Source organism: Colias eurytheme, chromosome 10 (assembly GCF_061535395.1).
Source record: "Colias eurytheme isolate Ceu_HAF_F1 chromosome 10, ilColEury1 Martin Lab GWU primary, whole genome shotgun sequence".
Taxonomy (NCBI): Eukaryota; Metazoa; Arthropoda; class Insecta; order Lepidoptera; family Pieridae; genus Colias; species Colias eurytheme.
In genome coordinates, this window is record NC_142989.1 from 3,708,373 (window position 1) to 3,729,961 (window position 21,589).

Sequence of the window (21,589 nt, forward strand, 5' to 3'; positions counted from 1 at the left end):
GCGTACTCAGAGCACAGAGCAATATAAGTTTATTCCTCTGAGGCGGCGTAAGTACAAGATGTCATTGATACAGCAAAATTTAAATCTATGGTAAAACGTCAACAGGTACTTCAAAAATATGGGCTTGGTTTTAAATTTTTAGACAGTGTTTGTTGATATTTGAATTAATTGCATTCGATTTTATCTATTTGTATTGAGAACGATTGTTATAATAACACACATTTACATTTCAGTCAAAAACTTTACAGCTTCATTCAACTTAGCACAATTTTCAAACATAACAAAATACAATGAATCTGTTGATACTTGCAGTATGTTTGACTACAATAAAATCAGGTAAATTAAAGGGTAATTGCCTCAATTTTATATTTGTATTCTATATAACCTTGTTATAATATGATTTTTTTTATTTTAGTTTATTCTATAAATTGTTACCAATGTTCTGGAACCGATTCAAATGACCCATTTCAATGCAATGAATATTTAGATTCCGAATCAAGTTTAGTGCCTACAGATTGTTCGCTAATTCATAACGCGCAGTTTTGTATTAAACATGTAGGAAGATTTGAAGGTACGACCAATACAATAACGATATTAGCATTGGGCGTACTAACTGTAACTAACAAAACTAATACCTATACTTACCATAGTAGTTAATTATTTTATTAACCATAGTATTAAGAGCAGGTTATTCCATCGAGTGCTACCAATGTAACTCGACAGGGGATATGGAATGTGGGGATGGGCTCATGAATTTGGATGGAGGCATCTTGAGGGAAACACCCTGTGACCAAGTTTACAATGCTCAGTATTGCGTCAAGGAAATAGGTTGATAGTAATTTTATTAACATCACTGGTGCTTTTATTCACCTGTATATAGAAGTGCTATCAACTGAGATTTGGATTATTTGCTTTGTGTCACTTATTATTTGCCTGTTTTTATTTTTATTCAGCCCCTTGCCTTTACTAATTAGAAAAATATAGCAATTTTTTTTCATTTTTCTTCAAAATAGTAAGTGCTGCATTGATTTCATGCTATAAGCGACTTGAAATTGAATAATTAAAATTATGTTGTGAAGGAACTAAATTCTTATATAGCCATAAGCCAAATATGATATAAAGTACTCTGATATAAAGTACTCTGATGAAGATTTTTGAATTCTAAGAACTTATATTCTGCTCTGAATCTTAGCTAAATGGTAAAATACTTAAAATTTAATCAAATTAACATTATTTATAATGTGGTGATGGTTTTTCTTTATGTTTTGCATGGTGTTTAATGATTAGGTCTACACAGTTTTTGCACTGGGAATATCAATTTGGCACCTTGCACACAATTTGATTATGTGAGTAAATTTTTATAATATTGTCTTTCATTTTCTAATAATTATAAAATTGATATCCAATTATTAGTTTTTTCATTATTAATGTGTTAATCCAAGTTACCCTCTATATGTGTGCTAAAATTCATTGTAATTGGTTCAGTAGTTTTTGCGTGAAAGAGTAACAAACATCCATACATCCATACAAACTTTCACATTTATAATATTAATAGGATTTTGCAAAAGAGTTATATACTAATGTATGTTTAAAAGGATAGGATTATTTTCGAATATATTTATAACATACACTATAAAATGTAGTATTACTTTTCCTGTGTGTTAACCATTAAATCCTCACAGTACATTAATGAACACAATTATTTTTCAGGTGGAATCGGTACAAAAAGGTTTTGCTCCTCACTGGATTTAGGTAACCAGTGTAAATATGTCCAACAGCCTGGAGACAAACTGGAGTATAGAACATGTATCTATACATGTACTACTGATGGATGTAATAGCGCTATAACTACGAAAGTGTCAGCTATGTTGCTGATGTTAGCTCTTTTTGTATTTAAGTGTGTATAATTTGAATGTAAGGCCCGGTTTCACAGCTTTTGATGAATGTTCCTGATTACCAATTCAACACTTTTTGGGGTATATTTCATACTTTATTTCTTTATGATTTATTAACTGATAGATAAGATAATCAGGACATCCAGAAGTTGTGAAACTGGTCTTTTTTAATAATAATGTAAACCAAATTACAAGCCTTACTCAATAGTACTTAAAAGTGTTGTTTTGTAAAGTTTTTATTTTATGCAAATAGACTCAGTCATATCAACATTCCATAATCCGTCCATAGATTAAGAATTTATTATTGTAAGAACAACTGACTTTTTATATTTTGTTAATAAATATTTTATATCTATTGTTTTGTTTAATTTTCAACCTAATTGATATCAAACCATGTTTTTATTATACATATATTGTAAAGTAATTGCTTCCTTTGAAAAAAAGTAACTTACAACCAATACCTTTTATATATTATAAGAGAGAGAAATACTTATTAAAGATTTTAACATAGGATTGCTTATTTACATAGGAATAAGTGTAAAGTGAAGTCCCGTGTCCCCGTAGTGGGGTAAGGGGCAGATGCATTATTCATACATCTGTTTCACTGATCGATTTTCTTTAGGGACAAGTAGGTGATCAGCCTTCTGTGTCCTGCCAGACCGAGACATTTTTTTTTTCTTCGTCTCCACCGGGAATCGAACCCAGGACCCCTCGGTTCTACGCTCAAGCGCCAACCACTGTACCAAGGAGGCGGTCAAATAGGAATAAGTAGGAATCTAATAAAAATCCAGCCACAAGGTTCGAATATTTATTGAAAATTTGTGCTACACAAGCTTGATATAAAAATACACAATAAATATTAACATCGACTTAGCGAAACTAAACTATCTCAGCTAATATGCTATAATACTTTCAATCGTTTCACTTAAACTTTATCAATGTCTTCATATTGGAATGTCAAAGTGTAGAAATTTCTACCAAAATTATTGTGAATTACAATCTACAATCTGGGTAAAAAAAAGTTTTCGTCATTTTAACATAATCTACTGATAAAATCAGACTACTGTTTCATAAATTTGTAAGTAAGTATCCACATTTCGCAATGAGTAAAACCATCCTTCTAACAAATTGTCATTTCAAATGTCATTAAAGGCCACAAAATAAAATTTAATATAATTTTGCTCAAGGCTTGTTAAATCTAGCACCTATTAAAATACTTCTTAAATAATGTCAAAATCTAAAGCTAATGTAGATTATAAAAATGGTTCAGGTAACTTTTTTGTACAATATTTTTGAGTTTTCATAAACCATTGAAGAACATTCACAACATAAACTTTCATTGAAATAAAATGCATTGAGGAATACAAGATCAAGAAATATAAAGTATCAAAACCTTAAAATATATAAAACTACTATCAAAAACGATCATACAATGCTACCTAACAAAAATAGTAAACTTAATAATATAAAATAACACAAACAAGTAAAAACTGAAAGTAATTCAGACTAAATCATTGCTAACAATAAATCAAATCGATGAAATTGAAATAAAATACTTACAATTTCGTGCATTCCAAACAGTGCATAAACTTAACTATAGATAAAAAAACCCTGGAATTGAATTGCACATACATTAAAATTATTGTATGATTTTGTCATGAAATAAAAATGGCCACATATACACAATCACGTCGCATTTCTTTGAATGTCATGAAATTATCACATAGTGCTTCAGTCTACTTAGCCGAGACAGTTATATAGGCCACGCATTTATTAAAAAATATTGGAATTAATGTTAAAAGTTTTGTGCCCAATCATTTGTAATATATTCATTGTTCCTGAACGAAACGGTTTTCGATTCTACTGTGTAAATACGATTTCATAAATAATTATATGTAATACATACATACTAACCATGAAAGCATTATTAAAACAATTACATACATATATAAAAACTAAAATCATCATTATAAATCAATAATCAAAATAATATAATACAAAATGAATTAAAATAGTCACATTAAAACACATTCACTAACACAACATTAAAAATCACATACATCATAGCAAAGTGAAAAAAATCACACATTGTAAAAATAAGGCCTAATAATAATTATTATTCAACTTAAGCCAAGCATAGTTTGTGGCCAGCCACAACACTAAGTGAACGACGAATGCTTAAGCCTAAATAAATGGCTAATGAATCAACTTAAAACTGTTGATATACCTTAAGATCTAAACTAGCGTTTTAGCCCGTTCAATTAAGACTCATATATTGCAGAACATGAGAAATAACGCAAATAAACAGCAATTTAGGATTCACATAATTTGAGTCGACCAATCACAGTCAATATGTGAATTGAAATAAAAGCCATAATGCAAACAGGGGAAACATTTCAAAGGCGTACTAAAGCCGAACATTTAAGAGTAAATCGCGTAGGATTTACAATATTTATTCAGTTTTGTGGAGTCTTAGCTTGCAACATGGCGATATGTTGTTCCAATTCACGCACACGTTGTTGACTGATTTGTAGCTGCCGTTTTACAATGCGCAATTCTTCGCCTTGGCGGTTGAACGCGAGTCGTAACTGAAATATAAATACATATTATTAAAATATTTTCAAAATTATGTATTTGACTATTTGGTTACAAAAAATAATATGTTATAAATCAACAATATGAATATTAATGAGTTCATGTGTACATGACTAAGTATAAGTGATGTATGCGTGTCTGTTGTGTGTATAATTATACAGTGTGGAAATTTTCGGAATGAAATTTGAATTAGTAAGTCCTATTTGCAAGCACAAAGCACAAAAAAGTTATTGCTGTGTGTGTTTATCTGAATGGAAGTGTTTGTATGGCATATGTATATATGTACATATAAGTGAATGCAAGTGTATGTGTGTACGTGTATACCTCTTGTTCAGTAGTAAACACGTCTCCCTGACTGATCTGCTTGTAGAGCGGCACGGGCTCATCGCCGGCGGGCTGCTTGCCGAACATGCGCTGTAATTGGTGGAACTTAGCGCTTTGGTTCGCGCTCGTTTTCGCTGATTTCTCCGTTACCTGCTGTTTGATGTTTTATTTTATATAGTGGGGTTGTAAACTGATGTTTAAGCGGTACACGTGCGTGAAGAATGTTGCGGGCCACCGACCATAGCCAACGGTGGCCAAGCGACAGTCACTTGACACATTTTTACATATACAGGTCGTTAAGTACATATACAATCGTTAAGTGTGCACAAGCGATTATTCCATAACTATTGCAGATATCAAAAAACTTTTAACTGATATCGAAAGTACTTAACCTAGAGTAAAATAGCGATAATCAATTTTTTAAAATAAAACAAATAATAATATTAATTAGAAAATACACTATTGTATAACGCGATTCATTAAAGAAACGAATCTACAATGGCGGCCAAAGCTGACACTGACATATGGTAGGGTCAGTAAAAAAGAAAATAAAAATAATGTAAATGGATAATTATTTTATTAATTATTTCTAATTGTTTATTAATAAACTTCTTTGTTATGGTGATGATTGTTCCTTTAACTCCTCGAGGAGCATAGGGCCTCAGTAAACTTTTTCCAGTCACGTCGATTTTGGGCTTTTGCTTTGACTTCTTGCCACGACAGGCCGGTTTTATTTAGTTCAGCAACCACGGATCTCTTCCACGATGCAGGGGGACGACCTTTTCTTCTACGACCATTCGGGGGCGTCCAGTCTAAAGCTGTTTTTGCTATATTTTGTTCCGGCCTCCTAAGGCAGTGTCCTATCCACCCCCACTTCCTGGAGCAGATTTGTTGGTCTATAGGTTGCTGATTGGTTATTTTCCAGAGTTCTTCATTGGAAATTGTAAATTTCTTTGTTATGGTACTTGTGTGAATATGAATTATCATATTTACGTATACATAATGCAACAAAAAGCCCGTAATACTTGTAATGAGCCCATAAAACTGAACAACTTTTCCCAAAGAACATATTTTGTCAAATTCCAATAAAACATTATTTACTATCGCAAATACATAATTGTCATGGTAAATTTATGATAAAAAGTATTATAGGGAAAATCAAATATATTTTAGTGATTTTACTTTTCCCATTTTTTTTTTGCATGCCGTACGGCCGTGTGTAAGCGAGAGGGAATGATAAGCGCCGCCATTTAAGATTCGTTTCTTTAATGAAATGCTCTATACCTGCACATCAGTATCGTTATGGTCAGTCTGCCAGGTGGCCAGCGGGCGGTAGTCGGGCGTGGTCTCACGCGACAGGAACGCGAACTTCTTGCGGTTGTTCGCGTCCTGCGGCTGTAAGGCCGGCGCGCTCTTGTTGTTCTGCCGCGGTTTGTGCGTTGATATTGTTACACCTGGTCATATGAAATCAGGTCAATATTTGTGTTTTTTAATGAAAATTTATGTAGCTATAACTAAATTTATTTGTAATAAAATTATACGATTTAATTGGCATTCTACATAAGAGTAATCTGAATAATCTGCGCACAAGGTTGAATCATTGTCATGAATTGATGGGAAATGTTAAAAATGTGACGATACAAAAGTGCTTCTAATCGAGTAAATATGTTTGAGTTTGAATTGTAATAATTAATATATAACTAAGTATATTAGACACAAAACGTTTTTAAATTGTTACAAAAGTAAAAGAAAACCAACCCATGCGATCTCTCGTACGATGTCAACAATATCCTACTAATATTATAAAGGCGAAAGTTTGTATTGATGTTTGTTACTCTTTCACGTAAAAACTACTGAATGGATTTAAATGAAACTTTACCACAATATAGCTTATACATCAGAATAACACATAGGATAGGCTTTATCCCGGAAATCCCACGGGAACGGGAACTATGCGGGTTTTCCTTTGAAAACGCGGGCGAAGCCGCGGGCGGAAAGCTAGTCAAACATAATTCAAAAAGTACATAAATACATACCGGTCTTCAAACTAATGAGCAGTGGGGGTGCATTCATGCCGCTGAGCCAATCTCGTGCGCTCAGAGCAGGTTGGGGAGCCGCTGTATCCGGGTATAGGTCCTCCTGTTTTTGTGTTTACTTACTTAGTATTGGGTTTGGTTTGATGTAGATAGACAAGAATGAAATAGAAAATATAGCAATTTTTGGGCTTAATCACTGAACTAGATGTCAAAATTGTTATTTAACAATTTTTAATACGAAAACAAGGGCTATATTAATTATCATTGGGACACGTGAACTACTGTATACCATTAAATCATATTCAATCATGTCTAATTTTTTTCCCTATAAATTCCAATACCTGTCAATTTTTTATCGATATTACAAAACCTGTTTATACTTATGGTACGAATAAAAGAAAAATTGCAATATAATATCATATTTCGCTATAACTACCTGGAAACAATCCGACTTCCTCGGCACAATCATGGAAATGGGTTCGCAGAGACCACGTGAAGTATGCAACTTATAGAAGCGGAATACTTCGCACGCCGCTGTGTTCACACCGCGTTTCGGCATGAAGCCTAGACCGCGCTGAAATTTTTATATAGTGAAATATTTTTATTGGGGACAATTTTTAATACTAAATGCCTCTTTATTAACATAACAACATTAAGTACATAAAATTATTATTATTTTATATCATTTGGGTATGCATCATTCATTAATATCACTGCTAGTAAATAAAATATTACTAATCAAAATTTAGAAATAAATGATGATTTAATTGGATTATTACCTGTGGGTTGCCAGATAGAAATTGATTGAGGAAATGAACATACGGCGCTTCATCAACCACTTCATAGTACCGAATGTTACCATCTCCCTTGCCCGCAAGATAAACCTGCAAATATCAATAAATATTCGTACTTATTTATCATGAAATTAATCTACGAAATAGATTTTGAAGATTTACAAAAATAGGAGACACCAAGTCGTGTCGACGCTCCCCGTCCGATTAGGGCCCTTCTGGCCTCCTCCACTCAAGCGACAGCTCAAGCCGAGGTTCGTGGTCCCCGTGGCGGGGCGACCTTGTGCATGTCGCTACCAGGGTGAACCTTCAGTTCACCCCCGCATCCGCGTTAAAATGTAGAAGCCCTTCTGGCTAACATTGAGAGACACTACACACAAAAAATAAAAAAAATGTCGACGCTCGCAGGTAACACAGTGCTACTGTGGACCTTCGCACTCACGATATAAGAGTCAAAGTTTTACACACATTTACAGGTAGCCGGAGTTCTTCTATTGTCTGTGCCAATGTGGACCTTACTGCTCACCATATTAGTGTCATAGTCGTAGTACGGGAACACGACGCCGGAGGAGCTGTCGATGGTCTCGCACACGAGCGGGCGCGTGAGGTCGTGCTGCTCCCACACCGCGTACTGCCGGTCGCTGTACCGCGAGAAGCCCGTGGTGAGAACGCGCCCTTGGTTCCCGAGGAACGTGCATTTGGACGCTTTCGTGCCCGTGTGGCATTGTCCTTCCTGAAAATATAGAGTAGATTGTACACGAGCGCAGATTAAATTCTAAGAATTTTAGTTAATATTAAGGTTTTGTTAGATTGGGGACTATAGAAGATTTTTACTTGATAACATTTTTTTTGTTTTCAACATAAATTATTAAGTAATTGTAAAATTATTTAAGTCACATTTTTATCAAATCAGGAAGTTAAATCACTATTATTTAACTCGGGCTCATTCATTTCAATTACACACAACGTTTTAATTGGTTACATAATTTTAAGCATTTAATCATACTTGTAAAAAGTATTAAGTAATGTTTTAATACTTAAGTTAATATATCATCCAATACTCACAGAGAGCACAATACCGCGCCTCGGTTCGATCACTCGCAGCTTCTTATCCTTGCACGTGGTGGCCAAGAGCGAGCCGTCGCGGTTGAATGACATGCAATAGATGACGTCACTGTGGCAGTCGATCACTTTTACAGCCTCCCCTTTACCGACGTCCCATACGAAAATCTATAACATTTTAATTTATTTTTTAAGTTGCGTAACTACCTGAAACATAATAAACAGAACAAAAGTATGTTAACGTCGGATTTTAATGATTTTTGACAAGTTGGATTTGTTTCTGCTTGCTTGAGCATAATAATTGCTAAAAAATTAAATCTCACAAAAGAACATTTTTTTTTTAAATATTTATTTATGTGAGGCAAATAAATCGCTATTCCGGTTCAGAGAAACATTTTTTCCACTTTCGTTGAATCTAGGTGAATTTAGTTGCATATACCTTCTACGAGAAAATCATAATATTATGATACGATACCTAAATACAATTTTCAAATATACACATAATATTAAATTATACCAATAGATTTATCACCTCATTGAAATTAGTTATCTAATGAGATTAAAGTATGACTTTCCTAACATAAAAATTTTGATAAATAATTCTTCTATCATGTTTTTGTTTTGTTCAATTTAGTGGGTTAATAGTTCCACTACTTGAATTTCAAATGTTAGATAAATAGATATCTGATACACTAAGCCATTAACCCCGTATTCTACATTGATCTTGATAATATTCAGTACATTTACCTGATAACATCTAACACTGTTGCGAATGTTATTTCAATACACTTTGACAAGGATTTATAATATGAATGGATTAAAAAATATAAAAGTAGTCTTATTTATTATCTATATTGGGCCTACTTTTTTTCTGCTCCAATAATTTGGTAAAAGTATTAAATTAATTCACATTTCATTGTGCATTTTTACATCATCGTGAGATTAGTTAAAAATAACGTAAATATGAGAAGGGAGAATGTCTTTCCTTTTATGTCATTTCAGTGAAAAATAACATTCACTACTCCAAATTCAAGAAAATGCTGTATATTATTAATGATTACTAATCTTAACTTATGAAAATACTTCATAAACCTTACCAAATAATCAAAACCAGCGCTAAGCAGGATATTTTCAGCGGTCGGATGCCACTCAATGTACGCAACTCGTCTCTTATGGCCGTGCAGTTCTACGAGCCAATCGGTAAGGTGCATGGATAGACCACCGTCTGGTATATGCCATAGTTTTACCTGTTTGATAGTCAAATAATATTAATTAGATTCTACCATAAAAAAAGAAAACTTTCACATTAAATACATAAAATAAGTCTACACTTTTTCAGTACATGTAATTAATAAGTGTGAAACTGGTGCCTAAACTAGGTAATAAAAATTACCTATATTTTAGGTCACCAGGCATATGTTTTGTTGTTTTATAGTTTTTCATAAAATAATAAAACGTTTCCAAGTGATTAATGCTGTAAAACAAACCTTTCTTAAGATACGCGACACAATTCATCTCTATATAGGCTCTGAAGTTGAAAGTGTGTCAATAAATGTTTTATTATTTTTATGCATCTATTAATACATTTATATTTTCTCTTTTTATGGTTTTATGATGTCAATTCTATTAAAATGTTTATTTTTTGTATTCAGGAAGCCAATGTCATCTTCTCCAGTGGTATGGACGCGTTGCCCGAGCATTAAAAAATAAAAAAATATACTCTCGTCGAGCCTTCGAAGTACAGTTTATATTCGAGACATAAAACTGCTGGATCATCGTTACTCTATATAATTTCGAGAGAAAAAATGTGCCGAGCGTGAAATGATAATACACATAGCAGGGATTTTGATATAAATGTTATTATTATACCTTTATATGAAGTCAAGCAGTGATAATATAACATGATGCTTTAAAAAATCGGCACATGGTAATTTTACAGTTAGATACTTATATTCATTTTAATGATACTTGTATGTATTCACATATTATTATATGCTGTTCCTATGTATCGTTGTACCTATAAACTATACTATGGTCTATACAGTCTATATAGTCTTGTAACAAATACGATTAAAATATGACACCGAACGGTGATATCATTGCCAATTAAAACAAATATATCACACGGTTGTACCTATACTGTTATAGGTAAAAACATCAGGGCTTATATCATCGCATGTGCGTATGTTTTCATTATATTGATAGTTTCAAGTGCTTGATAAACAAAATGATAAAGGATTTGAAACAAGATCGATACAGCATAATTCAATCTATAGTGTAGCTGCGGGACAAAAATTGCTAGTCATTTAAATTTTCAGAAAGCATAAAATTGTGAAATTCTTTTCATGTAAAATTACTCGTTCGGATTATTGTGATGCTGATACAATTGTCGTTTCATGAAAAACTAGCTGTGCCCCGCGGTTTTACCTGCATTCCTCCTCTCCAATTGGTATTTGCATGATGACAATATTATAACTTATGATCACAGAAATATTTTTTCAAATAAGACAGTTCCTGTTCAGACAGACTGACAATTCCTGAGATTAACGCGTTCAAACAAACAAAAAAACTCTTCAGCTTACATATGAGTATAGATAAAAGCACCAAAATTACCGTGCAATCATCGGAGCAAGACGCAATGATGTTATCATTGAAGGGGTTCCATTTGATGTCCAGTACGGGCCCTTTGTGGCCAGTTACCCGACTCGCATTGAAGTCTAGACGACCAGTCTGAAAATTATTTATATGTTACTATTATTTTATTTTGTGAGAACAAATATGCTTATGTTGTTCTTGTACATAAGCTAGTATGATAAAATTCTGTTCATTGGTTTTCGAGTGAAAGAATAACAAATATACATCCATATATTCTTACCAACTTCGCGTTTATAACAGGACTTTGCAATACTTTGCATATTATTTAAACTAAACACTTTTTACACAAATAATCTATAAAAAATGCTTATTAATTCGGAATTTGTACTGCAGAACATCGAATATAATTTCGGTTACTGTACAAACGCAGTACCATTTACGAAAAATATTACGTGTGCAGTTCTTACATCATCATGTTTATGCCACCCAATATTTATTCTTCATTTGTTCGATGGAACAAACCTAAATCTAAATGATTTCATACTACGTGTTCAAATATTTTCACTGATACTTTCAGGGCGTACCATTTTGCTCTACTAATTTCATTAGCTACCCAAAACCTAGACCAGGGTCATAACATGCTTGGAATATAAATTAAGTTCTTAGAAATAAAAATAAAAATGTACTATTTAGGTGTCTTATATTATATAGTGTGTACATTTTTGCAACGTTAAGTTAATATGTAACACCTCTATTGTAGAAACTTATCAAATCGTACAAAATGGTAAGAATATATAGTAACTAACCCCTTGACCACCGAGCGGCCCGATCGGGCCGCGACACAATAGATATTCTATTGTGTCTGTGATTCCGGGGACTGAGAGTGAGGGATGATGTCATAGCGTCGTTTACCATAAGGCATAAACCAATAGAATGATGTAATAACAAAAACAATCGATAATGTTAACCAAAAGCGATAGAAGAGACGTAAATAAATTTTATTTTTTGATTCGAATCCACTTAAAGACATTGTACATTTTTTATTAAAATGTAATTTTTACTGGATAGCTACGACCTACTCTAACATAATAATATTCGGTTCAGATAGTTTCATGTAACAATCAATTCGAAATCTAAAACTGTAATCTCGAGACAGTTAGGTCTTTAGTTGCAGACGTTTTAATTTGGAAGAACCAATTAGTATTAACGACACGCTTCATTTCAGCGATCGCCCAAAGTAATTTACGTTACGATTCGACACAATAGGTGCGCTTCGAGATAAAGTAATCTAACTGTTAATATCAGGGTATTTTTTCTCTCATATTCTCACGTCGTGCGTCGAGTTTCTTCTAGACATGGAATTATTTAAAATGAATAAGTCATTTGTATTCAACGGAGAGTTCATAGTTAACAATGAGTGCGAAAAGTGACACATTACTTGATTGCGATAATATGCTAATGTGATGATTTATAGCAGGTTTATTCATTATACACGTATAACGGACAAGGTTGATTGCATGGCAATATCATCTAGCCCGACCGATGCGTGAGGTGTTTAATTTCATGCATGTGTGTAATCAATCAACATATATTAATCGAGTAATATCATATGGAAAGCGGAGACCATTTATTACATAAATATGGAAAATTGCACGTCGCATGATTCTATTTGAAAAAATGACATAAGCGATCACGTATCACGGAGTAAGCAAATATTTGTGACGGATAAACTTGGTTTGTTTTGTTTTCGTTACATTTACTACACACGGCGCTGGGCGAAATAAAGTGCTATAAGGTCAACGTAGTTAGGAGTAAATTGGGGCAACTAATACATAGGGGACTAGACACTTCCGCTCCATCAAGGGAAATAGGAAATCCAAGCTATTCCCTTCATAGTTTTTTGTATATGATACGTAATGATGTAATAGTATTTTATGTTGATGTTTTCTTTACTATATATATTTCATGGTAAATTCTAGTATTCCTTCCTAACTTGAAATATCTGGTAAGAGATAATGGATGGATGTTTTTTACTCTTTCAAACAAAATTGGTTAATCGGAATTGGATCAAATCCGCAGCAGATTAAATTCTCATCACTTCAGTCTTAACATTACCTAACACTTTTTACACGATGCTATAAAAGCTACATAATATTTATTTACTTACATGATCCAAGGGTAGAACAAGGAAGGCGCCGCCCCCGGCGACCTCTGTCACGATCGCCACAAACTTAGGATTTACCGCGCAAAAATTTGAATCGTGCGCATTTCTAGTGATTTTTATATTGTCATAGCATCGCTCTCTTTTGAACGGCACACCGTAAACATGGCGGAATTTTGAGCTTCTCACGCCGCGAAACCATACCTGAAATGTTTTGATTTTTGCTTACTTTGAAAAATAAAATATATTCTAACTATTTAATTATTATTTATTTACGTGATAATAGAGCTTGAGAATAGAAAATGTGATGTGAAAATTGAAAATAAACATATAGGTCGGTACTAAACTACAGTATGTACCTACATAATTATACAGCATATCTACCCTCAAGTTCTATGAAAGTACATACATGCATAAACAAATTTCTTTAAATATAACACCCATTCCTCTACATTTGCCAAAAACATAAAAACAAACAAAAATTGAACTTTGCAAAGCGCTACTTAAAACGATAAAGCTTTTCATAAAAAAATAAATTAAAAAAACATTTCTAAAATATTCCAATACGCACGATTAACAAGGAGTCTACTCAACCTATCATAATTTAAATGGCCTGTGAATAAATTGTCTGGGTTACTTGCGAGTTCATTGCGTTGGACAATTAATGTTCTTTGTTCATAAATAGTTGGAGGTACACAATTTTATAACAGTGTAGTGAAATTCTAACTACAAGACTCTCAAAGCGTGTACATCGAGTTTAGACTCCATTGATGAAATTCAAGATACATAATGTAACGATACTAAAAAAATACAAACCTGCGAGTTAGTCATTTCGGCGCCGGTATTCAGGTGCGTTTAAGCATGCACTACATAGATCCAGCACTCAACTATGAATACGATTTGTGCATTTTATAAAACATAAAGTACATAAGGAACATAAAAATCAGTCGTCCACATCACGAGCGGCAAAGGGACCACTGAAATGTTCAAAGAAATAAAAAAAACAGAACTAATAAAAAAACAGTGAAACCAAAAGGCATAAAATTGTGCGAATCATGACAGCATTCTCTACATAACTACTGAACACTTTACTTGTGCTTAGGTTTGAAATGGCAATTAAACGTGTGATTATAGTGACGCTAAGAACAAACGCGTGCTGCGGGCGGGAGGTGAAAAAAAAGTGAAAACATGTTACATGTAACCGCCGTTGATGCTGAGAGAAATTTAAAATCATTGTACTATCTGTCTATAGGCAGTATATCATTTAACCATAGTCTAAAGTAAAACAATCCATTGCATAAAAACACTTGCATTATAATAATAAGATATCTATTGAGACGGGTTCATTTTACGATAAAAAAAACATGATGGATTGAACTTTCATATTTATTTAAATATGTGTTATAAAATAAGAAAACTTGGTATTAAATTAAAAACAAAAAGTTGCCAATTCATACATTCACATTGACGAAACCATTACATAATTAATATAAGTGTTATCCATTTGCATGTGTTACAGTCGTAAAACTTTACTTAAATATGTATTTAAATTTACAATAATATTTCTACTAAGCTAACAAATTTAAAAAAAATATATGTTTGCAGTATAGTTTTTGTACTATCGTAAAATGATGTAGATAAAAATATACTACAACATGTAATATAATATATTAAAGTTTGGTTTCGCCAAAATTATCATAATAATATGTATTCCCTAACCCTAATCCAAATCCCTAACCTAACCTAACATCAAATTTGGTCAGACTAACTATTGAACAGGGTTACAAAACATATACCTCCTAAGGTTAGTGTTGTTTGTTCATCATAAAACTACAAGGTTTGTGGACAGTCAAACATACTCTGAAAGATATTGCTAACAATAATCTAAGTCCAATGTTTGGTGATATTTTGACCTGTTTATAAGAATACTAATATGAAAAAATATGCAAACAACCTTATAATTAAAAAAAATTCTATTTGTATCCTACGGAAAAAGGAAGTGAAAAGACTGATTGATTTACTTTACGAGTAAGATACTTACAACTTCGTTTTTGTGACTAAAAATATACATTTTTTAATTGTGCGAATTTAAATTTTATCATTGTAGCAAAGTTTTTCTTTTTATAACAAAAAGCATTGACACAAAACCTAAAATAACAGCTGCAATCAATTTTACTTGCTACTAGTGTAATTTGATCATGCATCAATCAGCCAAAAAATATAGCATTATAAAAGCACTACATAAAATAATGACGAGCCAATAATTTCCATTCTACTGTATAAGAGTTATTTTATAATAAAAGGTATATTCATTTTTATAATTTTATAAGACTTGTTAAATAAATATTTGAATTAGTTCATAAGGAACTGAAAAACACAATGTGAAGGTGTTTCAAATACAAACTCTTAGCAATTACATAGCACATAATATGTACTTAAGTTGCATGATGTGCACCAAAGCGTTACGGAAACTGACAGCACATCTACAAACTTTAAATGCTTAGATATGAACTATTGTTACATAATTACTTATAATTTTGTAACACATAATAGACCAGATTCATAAAGTTAGATAACAAATGAAAATATACTACATTGTGTTTCGTACATTGACATTTTATCTATTTACATTGGTGTTTATTATTAATTATTAAGTTTTTTTAACTTTTTTAAACATGGTTTTATTTTATTTAACTTTTCTTTTGGTTAATAACAACAGTCAAATATTAAATTTAAATACCAATTAATTTTTCTTCTCATCACATTCATAGTTTAAAGGCAAGAGCTGAGATGAAATTTCTTTTCAATGAAATAAACAATTAAATTGTAACTTTCCGAAATTCATATCATAACGAAGCGATCGATATTTTAAACTCATCTTGCAAAACAAATCAGTATTTTCAAATGAAATATATTTCAATCTTACCTTAGCGGCAGGTTTATTACACGCTCTCACATCGACAAGTGCACTATTCTTTGCTGGGCTCTTCTCAGTTAGGTTTATATCCAAACAATTAATTTCTCTGATCATTTCATCTTTTACGGGAGGCATGTCCTTTACAGGAATCTTGTTTGTAGTTTTTTCTAACTGACCTTAAATTAAATACTTAATAATAATCGAGTTGTTATTTGCGTCAATTTGAGAGAAAAATTAATAAATTTTATGAGACTCGATTTATCTCGAGAACCAAGAATAAAGAACTGGCAAGTGGCAATTTGACAACTGACAAGCGAACTCGGCTTTGATTTTTGAAGTGCGACCACAGATTAGTTATGCTATCACAGGCTACTTAATATGTAGTGCGACTTAGATCTTTGGTCTATGGTTAAGGCAAGGAACATTTTACAATATTTTTCACATCTAACGGTTTATGTTATAAAGAAAACTTATAGTTAATGTAAAAACTAAACTCATTACTTTTATTGCTATGATACTGAAATTTAAGGTTATTTGCTAGTTTGGTACTTAGACAAGACATTATAGCTACCTAATAATTTTATTTGTTTCACAACACACAAATTTCACAGCAATATAATATAATATTCTTTATTCTCTTGTTTTTACTGTTTCACTGATAGATTGATTTTTATTAATACCTAATATTTTGTGATTCTATTTCATTTAAACGCCATGTTATGATTCGATACTGTTCTAATAATTTTGAAAAACTAATAATATGTTCCTCGGACCATGTGCAAAAAAAACAAGTTTCCACTTCGCTAATACGAATGCAAATGGACAAACAAAAACACTTACATGGATGAAAAAAGAAATTTATATTTTGGTGATCACAGTTGGTGATATTTTGTCATAGAGTACCTAATCAGAGTTGAATCAGAGTTTATTATTATCTACATAGCATAGATTATAGATATCTATAGAATACTTCATCTGTGGGTCTTCAGATTTTGGCGGGAATTGACAAACTAATAATTAATTTTATATTATTGTCGTTGTGTTTTATGAATTGGATATTGCTTAGGGTTTTAATTATTATGTAAGTATTTGTGAAATGTGAACTAACTTTCTTTATTGTTACAATGTCACATATTACTTACGTTGTATTGTAAAAATTGCAAAGTTTATTACCCAAGCACTGCTTAGTGCTTTGCTTTCAAAATATTATCTGCTTAATCTGTTTGGTTTCAGACTTCAATTAAAAAAAATATTGAATACTGATATGTACATATAATATTATTATGATTATGATATTAATTGTTAGAGAACTTCAGTGTATAAGTCTGACTGCAACGAAAGGATTTTTAAAAAGTTTGATGTGAGTAAGATTATACATTTCTACTGGTATGATTATAACCTACTTATTAGAACTGTATTCTAATTAATTTTGTAAACAGCAAAATATGTCGATGATTTTTAGTGTAAGTATCTATATACTAGTCTCGGAACAATATTTTAAGCAACACGAGTGACGAGATATAGCCATTTTCGAGTGTGTAACTACTAACTAATATTATCTTTATCATAATATCTTTAACTTTAAATCCATTTTAGGACTTCAGGCCTTAACTCCGAAATCAGCTGAAACATGAAAGTAGGTAGATACTTACTTATTTAGTAAAACATAATGGTTTTGCTGTAGTTCAAAACTTAACTAGATATGTAGTAGGTAGGTAGTTAGGTACCTAATTATTAATAGTTTAGTAATGTGATCAAAATTGAATATTATTGTGTTCCTAGTTAGTTAGGTACTTATCGTTTAAAAGTTACATCTTTTATAATAAATAAAATAAATTATCGTGTTGCGGTGTTTATTGTTAAATTCCTCCGAGACGTCTCGACCACAGACATGTATCAAGATAGACTAAGCGAGTGTATGTACTTCCCGTGTCCAAACTAAGATTATGAAACTTACTTGACGCTGGCCTACACTCAGTCCGCGCTTGCAGTTCGCCAAGGAAAGACGTGAAGCTGAATAAAGTAAAATGCCGAATTACGCCGTTATAAACTGTAGAAACTCCACAGCTGTGAGTGGCCGAGTTAGCAGAGATGTTTCCTTCCACCGGTAAGTAATTTTCTAATCAGAATATGCACTATTTATTTTAAAATCAAATAAAGAATATCTGTGGAAAACGATCGTGACAAACACGGATACCAAATCATACGAAATGATTCGGAATACATTGCGGCTTTTACTTGGCACGGTAAAGATCGCGTCGTATGATAACAAGCAATGAATAGCGTCTTCTCATTTTTCTGTTCTCATTTTTCTGTCCAATTTTGTGGTTAGTGATGTTCATTTGATGCAACAGTTCTCGATTCTAATCGATTTTATAATCGAACAGAAAAATGATAATTTGAAGGAGCAATTTTTCAGAAAAAAAGGCATAGATTTTTTTTGTCATTTAATACGACTTGACCTAGAACTTTTAAGTATTTTAATACAAAGGTACTAAAAATAAATATTATGACATGGACGCCATTAGTTAAAGTGTCATCTTGGGAGTTTTTTAAGAAAACTCCTTATTGCTTAGACTATGTTTGTTTTTTCAGTTTTCCAAGTAACCCGAACATAAAAGGAAAATGGATCGATGCAACGGGACATAAAGATTGATTGATTGACAGTTTCATTACTTTCTTTCGATGGCCTCTCTAGTACGTAGTACGTACATGGTAACTCAATGGGCATATGTAAGAAAAAGCTAAAACACATTAGTTTACTTGTTAGAATATTAAAAGGTTTATAACTTTATTTTATCATCCCTCTGTCTATGGTAATTATCATTTTTCTGTCTTGAATCGATTTAGTAATCGATTACGATTCATTTATTTAATTACCTCTTAGACATAGATCTAGTTTGATCTGATTTCTTTCGATTTACTTCGATGGGATAGGACGATACTAGAATCGCCGCGCGAGTGGCGTCCTAATCGATTTAGCGTAAAATGAAATTACCATCACTAAAAAGCGCTCGTGACGTCATAACGCGTCAAGGTCAGTACAAAAAATATGACACGCTTGGTTTTCATACAGATCGCGGTACTTGCGTAGTCTATCTATGTCTGTGGTCTCGACCGATTCTTATGAAATGTTGTGTGCGGCCTAGGTATATGTCTATTTATTGGGCATGGTAGAACCACGTTTTCTGGGACAGATTATTAGCCACTAAGCATATATATAAAATTTCCGTATATAAAAAGGTAATCTATGCCACTAAGTATGTATGTAGTGTGTGTCGTGGCCATATCGTAGATTTGGTTATTTCATGAAATGGTTGAATGTTTATTGGCCACATCATGATGTGGTTTGAGTAGATCAATGATAAGAAATCGTTTCTCGATATGGCCAACTAAACGCGCGATTTTTTCATGAAATGATCAAAATTATTTGATCATAATATCGTAAAATAGTTACAATTATTATAATATGAAGAAAGTCATATCAAAGAATTTACGACGAAGAGGTTCGAGTACTATGGAAGTCGATATAAAGTCGCTTTCTCTGTCCCTATGTCCCTATGTCCCTATATCCCTATGTCCCTTTGTACGCTTAAATCTTTGAAACTACGCAACGGATTTTGATGGGGTTTTTTTTAATAGATAGAGTGATTCAAGAGGAAGGTTTATATGTATAATAACATGCATTAAATAGTGGAGAAGTACTGTTATTTTTGAGGTTTCTAATGTGATGTCGTAAAATATTACATTTTTTCAAACAAACAAACAAAAATACTTTATTGTGCACCACAGAGAAAAGTACAAATAAGGACAAAATACATTACTTAATAAAAGAGCACAACAGGCGGTCTTATCGCTCAGACAGCGATCTCTTCCAGACAACCTGGTGGACAAGGAGACGCAGTGCAAAAGTAATTAAAAACAGGGCAAAGTGCACTAAGAACAGAAAAATAAAATAAAATAAATAAATTAAAAATAAATAAAAATACATATTATATAAATAGATAATAATATAAGCTTATAATATATACATAAACATACACATATATACATATACATAATGTACATACATAATATAACTACATAAATAGATACAAACATATACATATATTATAATAGGAAAATAAACATACATATATTTTTTCCGCTTACATTGCAAACGCAGGCTGAACCTATAGGCCAGTAGAAATCGACACTAAAAAACCCTAAATTCGCAAAGCACGATGTAGATTTGAATTTTTGGTATGTTGTTTGGATCAGTTAGGGTGATGTAAATCCCAATTTGCAACTTCGAAAAAGTTGTGCTCGCTGCGCACCACGTGATAAACTGCGAAAATTTTGGACTTTTTTCACTTTTTGCTCTAAAAGTCATAAACTATGCGTTTCCGACAAGTATGATTCAGTACATAAATTAAGGTTATTAAATTTGCAACAATTTAAGCCTAACCGCAGCTCTCTAAACCTTATAACGACTAAACTGTGGCCATTCGAAGATGGTTCATTTTTCCGGAAATATTGAAATTTTTAGTTTTGCTCCCGTTTGAAGCAAAATATTGGCAAAAACCGCTCGTTCTATGAGAAGTTCGTATAATAAAGTTGTAGTGCATTTAATTTTCTTTCATTAGAGCATAGAACAAAGTCTGTGAGACAAATAGTTCACTCACAATATCTGAAAAACAAAAAGAAGGTAGAAATAGATTTTTAAAGAATTGAAACTGAGGGCATATAAAATCATAAAAAGGATAATACTTTTATCATTTGCAGGATAGGTAATTAACAAAATTACAAAGATAATTAAATTTGCAACAATTTAAGCCTAACCGCAGCTCTCTAAACCTTATAACAACTAAGCTGTGGCCTTTCAAAGATAGTCAGTTTTTCCCGAAATTTTCAAATTTTTAGTTTTGCTCCCGTTTGAACCAAAATATTGGCAAAACCGCTCGTTCTATGAGAAGGTCATAAAATAAAGTTGTAGAAAATTTAATTTTGTTAATTACCTATCCTGCAAATGAAAAAGTATTATCCTTTTTATGATTTTATATGCCCTCAGTTTCAATTCTTTAAAAATCTATTACTACCTTCTTTTTGTTTTTCAGATATTGTGAGTGAACTATTTGTCTCACAGACTTTGTTCTATGCTCTAATGAAAGAAAATTAAATGCACTACAACTTTATTATACGACCTTCTCATAGAACGAGCGGTTTTTGCCAAT

At 32.2% G+C, this 21,589-nt stretch overlaps 2 protein-coding genes across 7 annotated transcripts; one reads left to right on the forward strand and one right to left on the reverse strand.

Moving 5' to 3' along the window:
* Positions 1–42: 42 nt before the first annotated feature.
* Positions 43–2,250, forward strand: bou (glycosylphosphatidylinositol anchored membrane protein boudin). Of its 4 annotated transcripts, none has more exons than XM_090106384.1 (4): positions 43–105; positions 234–336; positions 416–571; positions 1,711–2,250. In XM_090106384.1, the coding sequence occupies exons 2-4, from the start codon at positions 291–293 to the stop codon at positions 1,905–1,907; spliced, it is 399 nt and encodes a 132-aa protein (XP_089962510.1). In that variant the 5' UTR covers positions 43–105; positions 234–290; the 3' UTR covers positions 1,908–2,250. The 4 variants fall into 4 exon arrangements, with proteins under 4 accessions (XP_089962510.1, XP_089962512.1, XP_089962509.1 ...); XM_090106386.1 differs by lacking the exon at positions 416–571 and adding an exon at positions 688–828; XM_090106383.1 differs by having other exon boundaries at positions 86–147.
* Positions 2,251–2,689: 439 nt separating this feature from the next.
* LOC149905097 (coronin-2B-like) lies at positions 2,690–16,671 on the reverse strand. 3 transcript variants are annotated; one of them, XM_090106148.1, is made up of 13 exons: positions 16,386–16,669; positions 14,276–14,436; positions 13,466–13,663; positions 11,317–11,433; positions 9,801–9,950; positions 8,707–8,871; positions 8,168–8,374; positions 7,630–7,734; positions 7,287–7,424; positions 6,851–6,953; positions 6,099–6,268; positions 4,815–4,967; positions 2,690–4,483 (listed from the first exon to the last, which is right to left on the reverse strand). In XM_090106148.1, the coding sequence occupies exons 2-13, from the start codon at positions 14,288–14,290 to the stop codon at positions 4,352–4,354; spliced, it is 1,653 nt and encodes a 550-aa protein (XP_089962274.1). In that variant the 5' UTR covers positions 14,291–14,436; positions 16,386–16,669; the 3' UTR covers positions 2,690–4,351. The 3 variants fall into 3 exon arrangements, with proteins under 3 accessions (XP_089962274.1, XP_089962273.1, XP_089962272.1); XM_090106147.1 differs by lacking the exon at positions 14,276–14,436 and having other exon boundaries at positions 4,815–4,964; positions 16,386–16,671; XM_090106146.1 differs by lacking the exon at positions 14,276–14,436 and having other exon boundaries at positions 16,386–16,670.
* Positions 16,672–21,589: the final 4,918 nt, after the last annotated feature.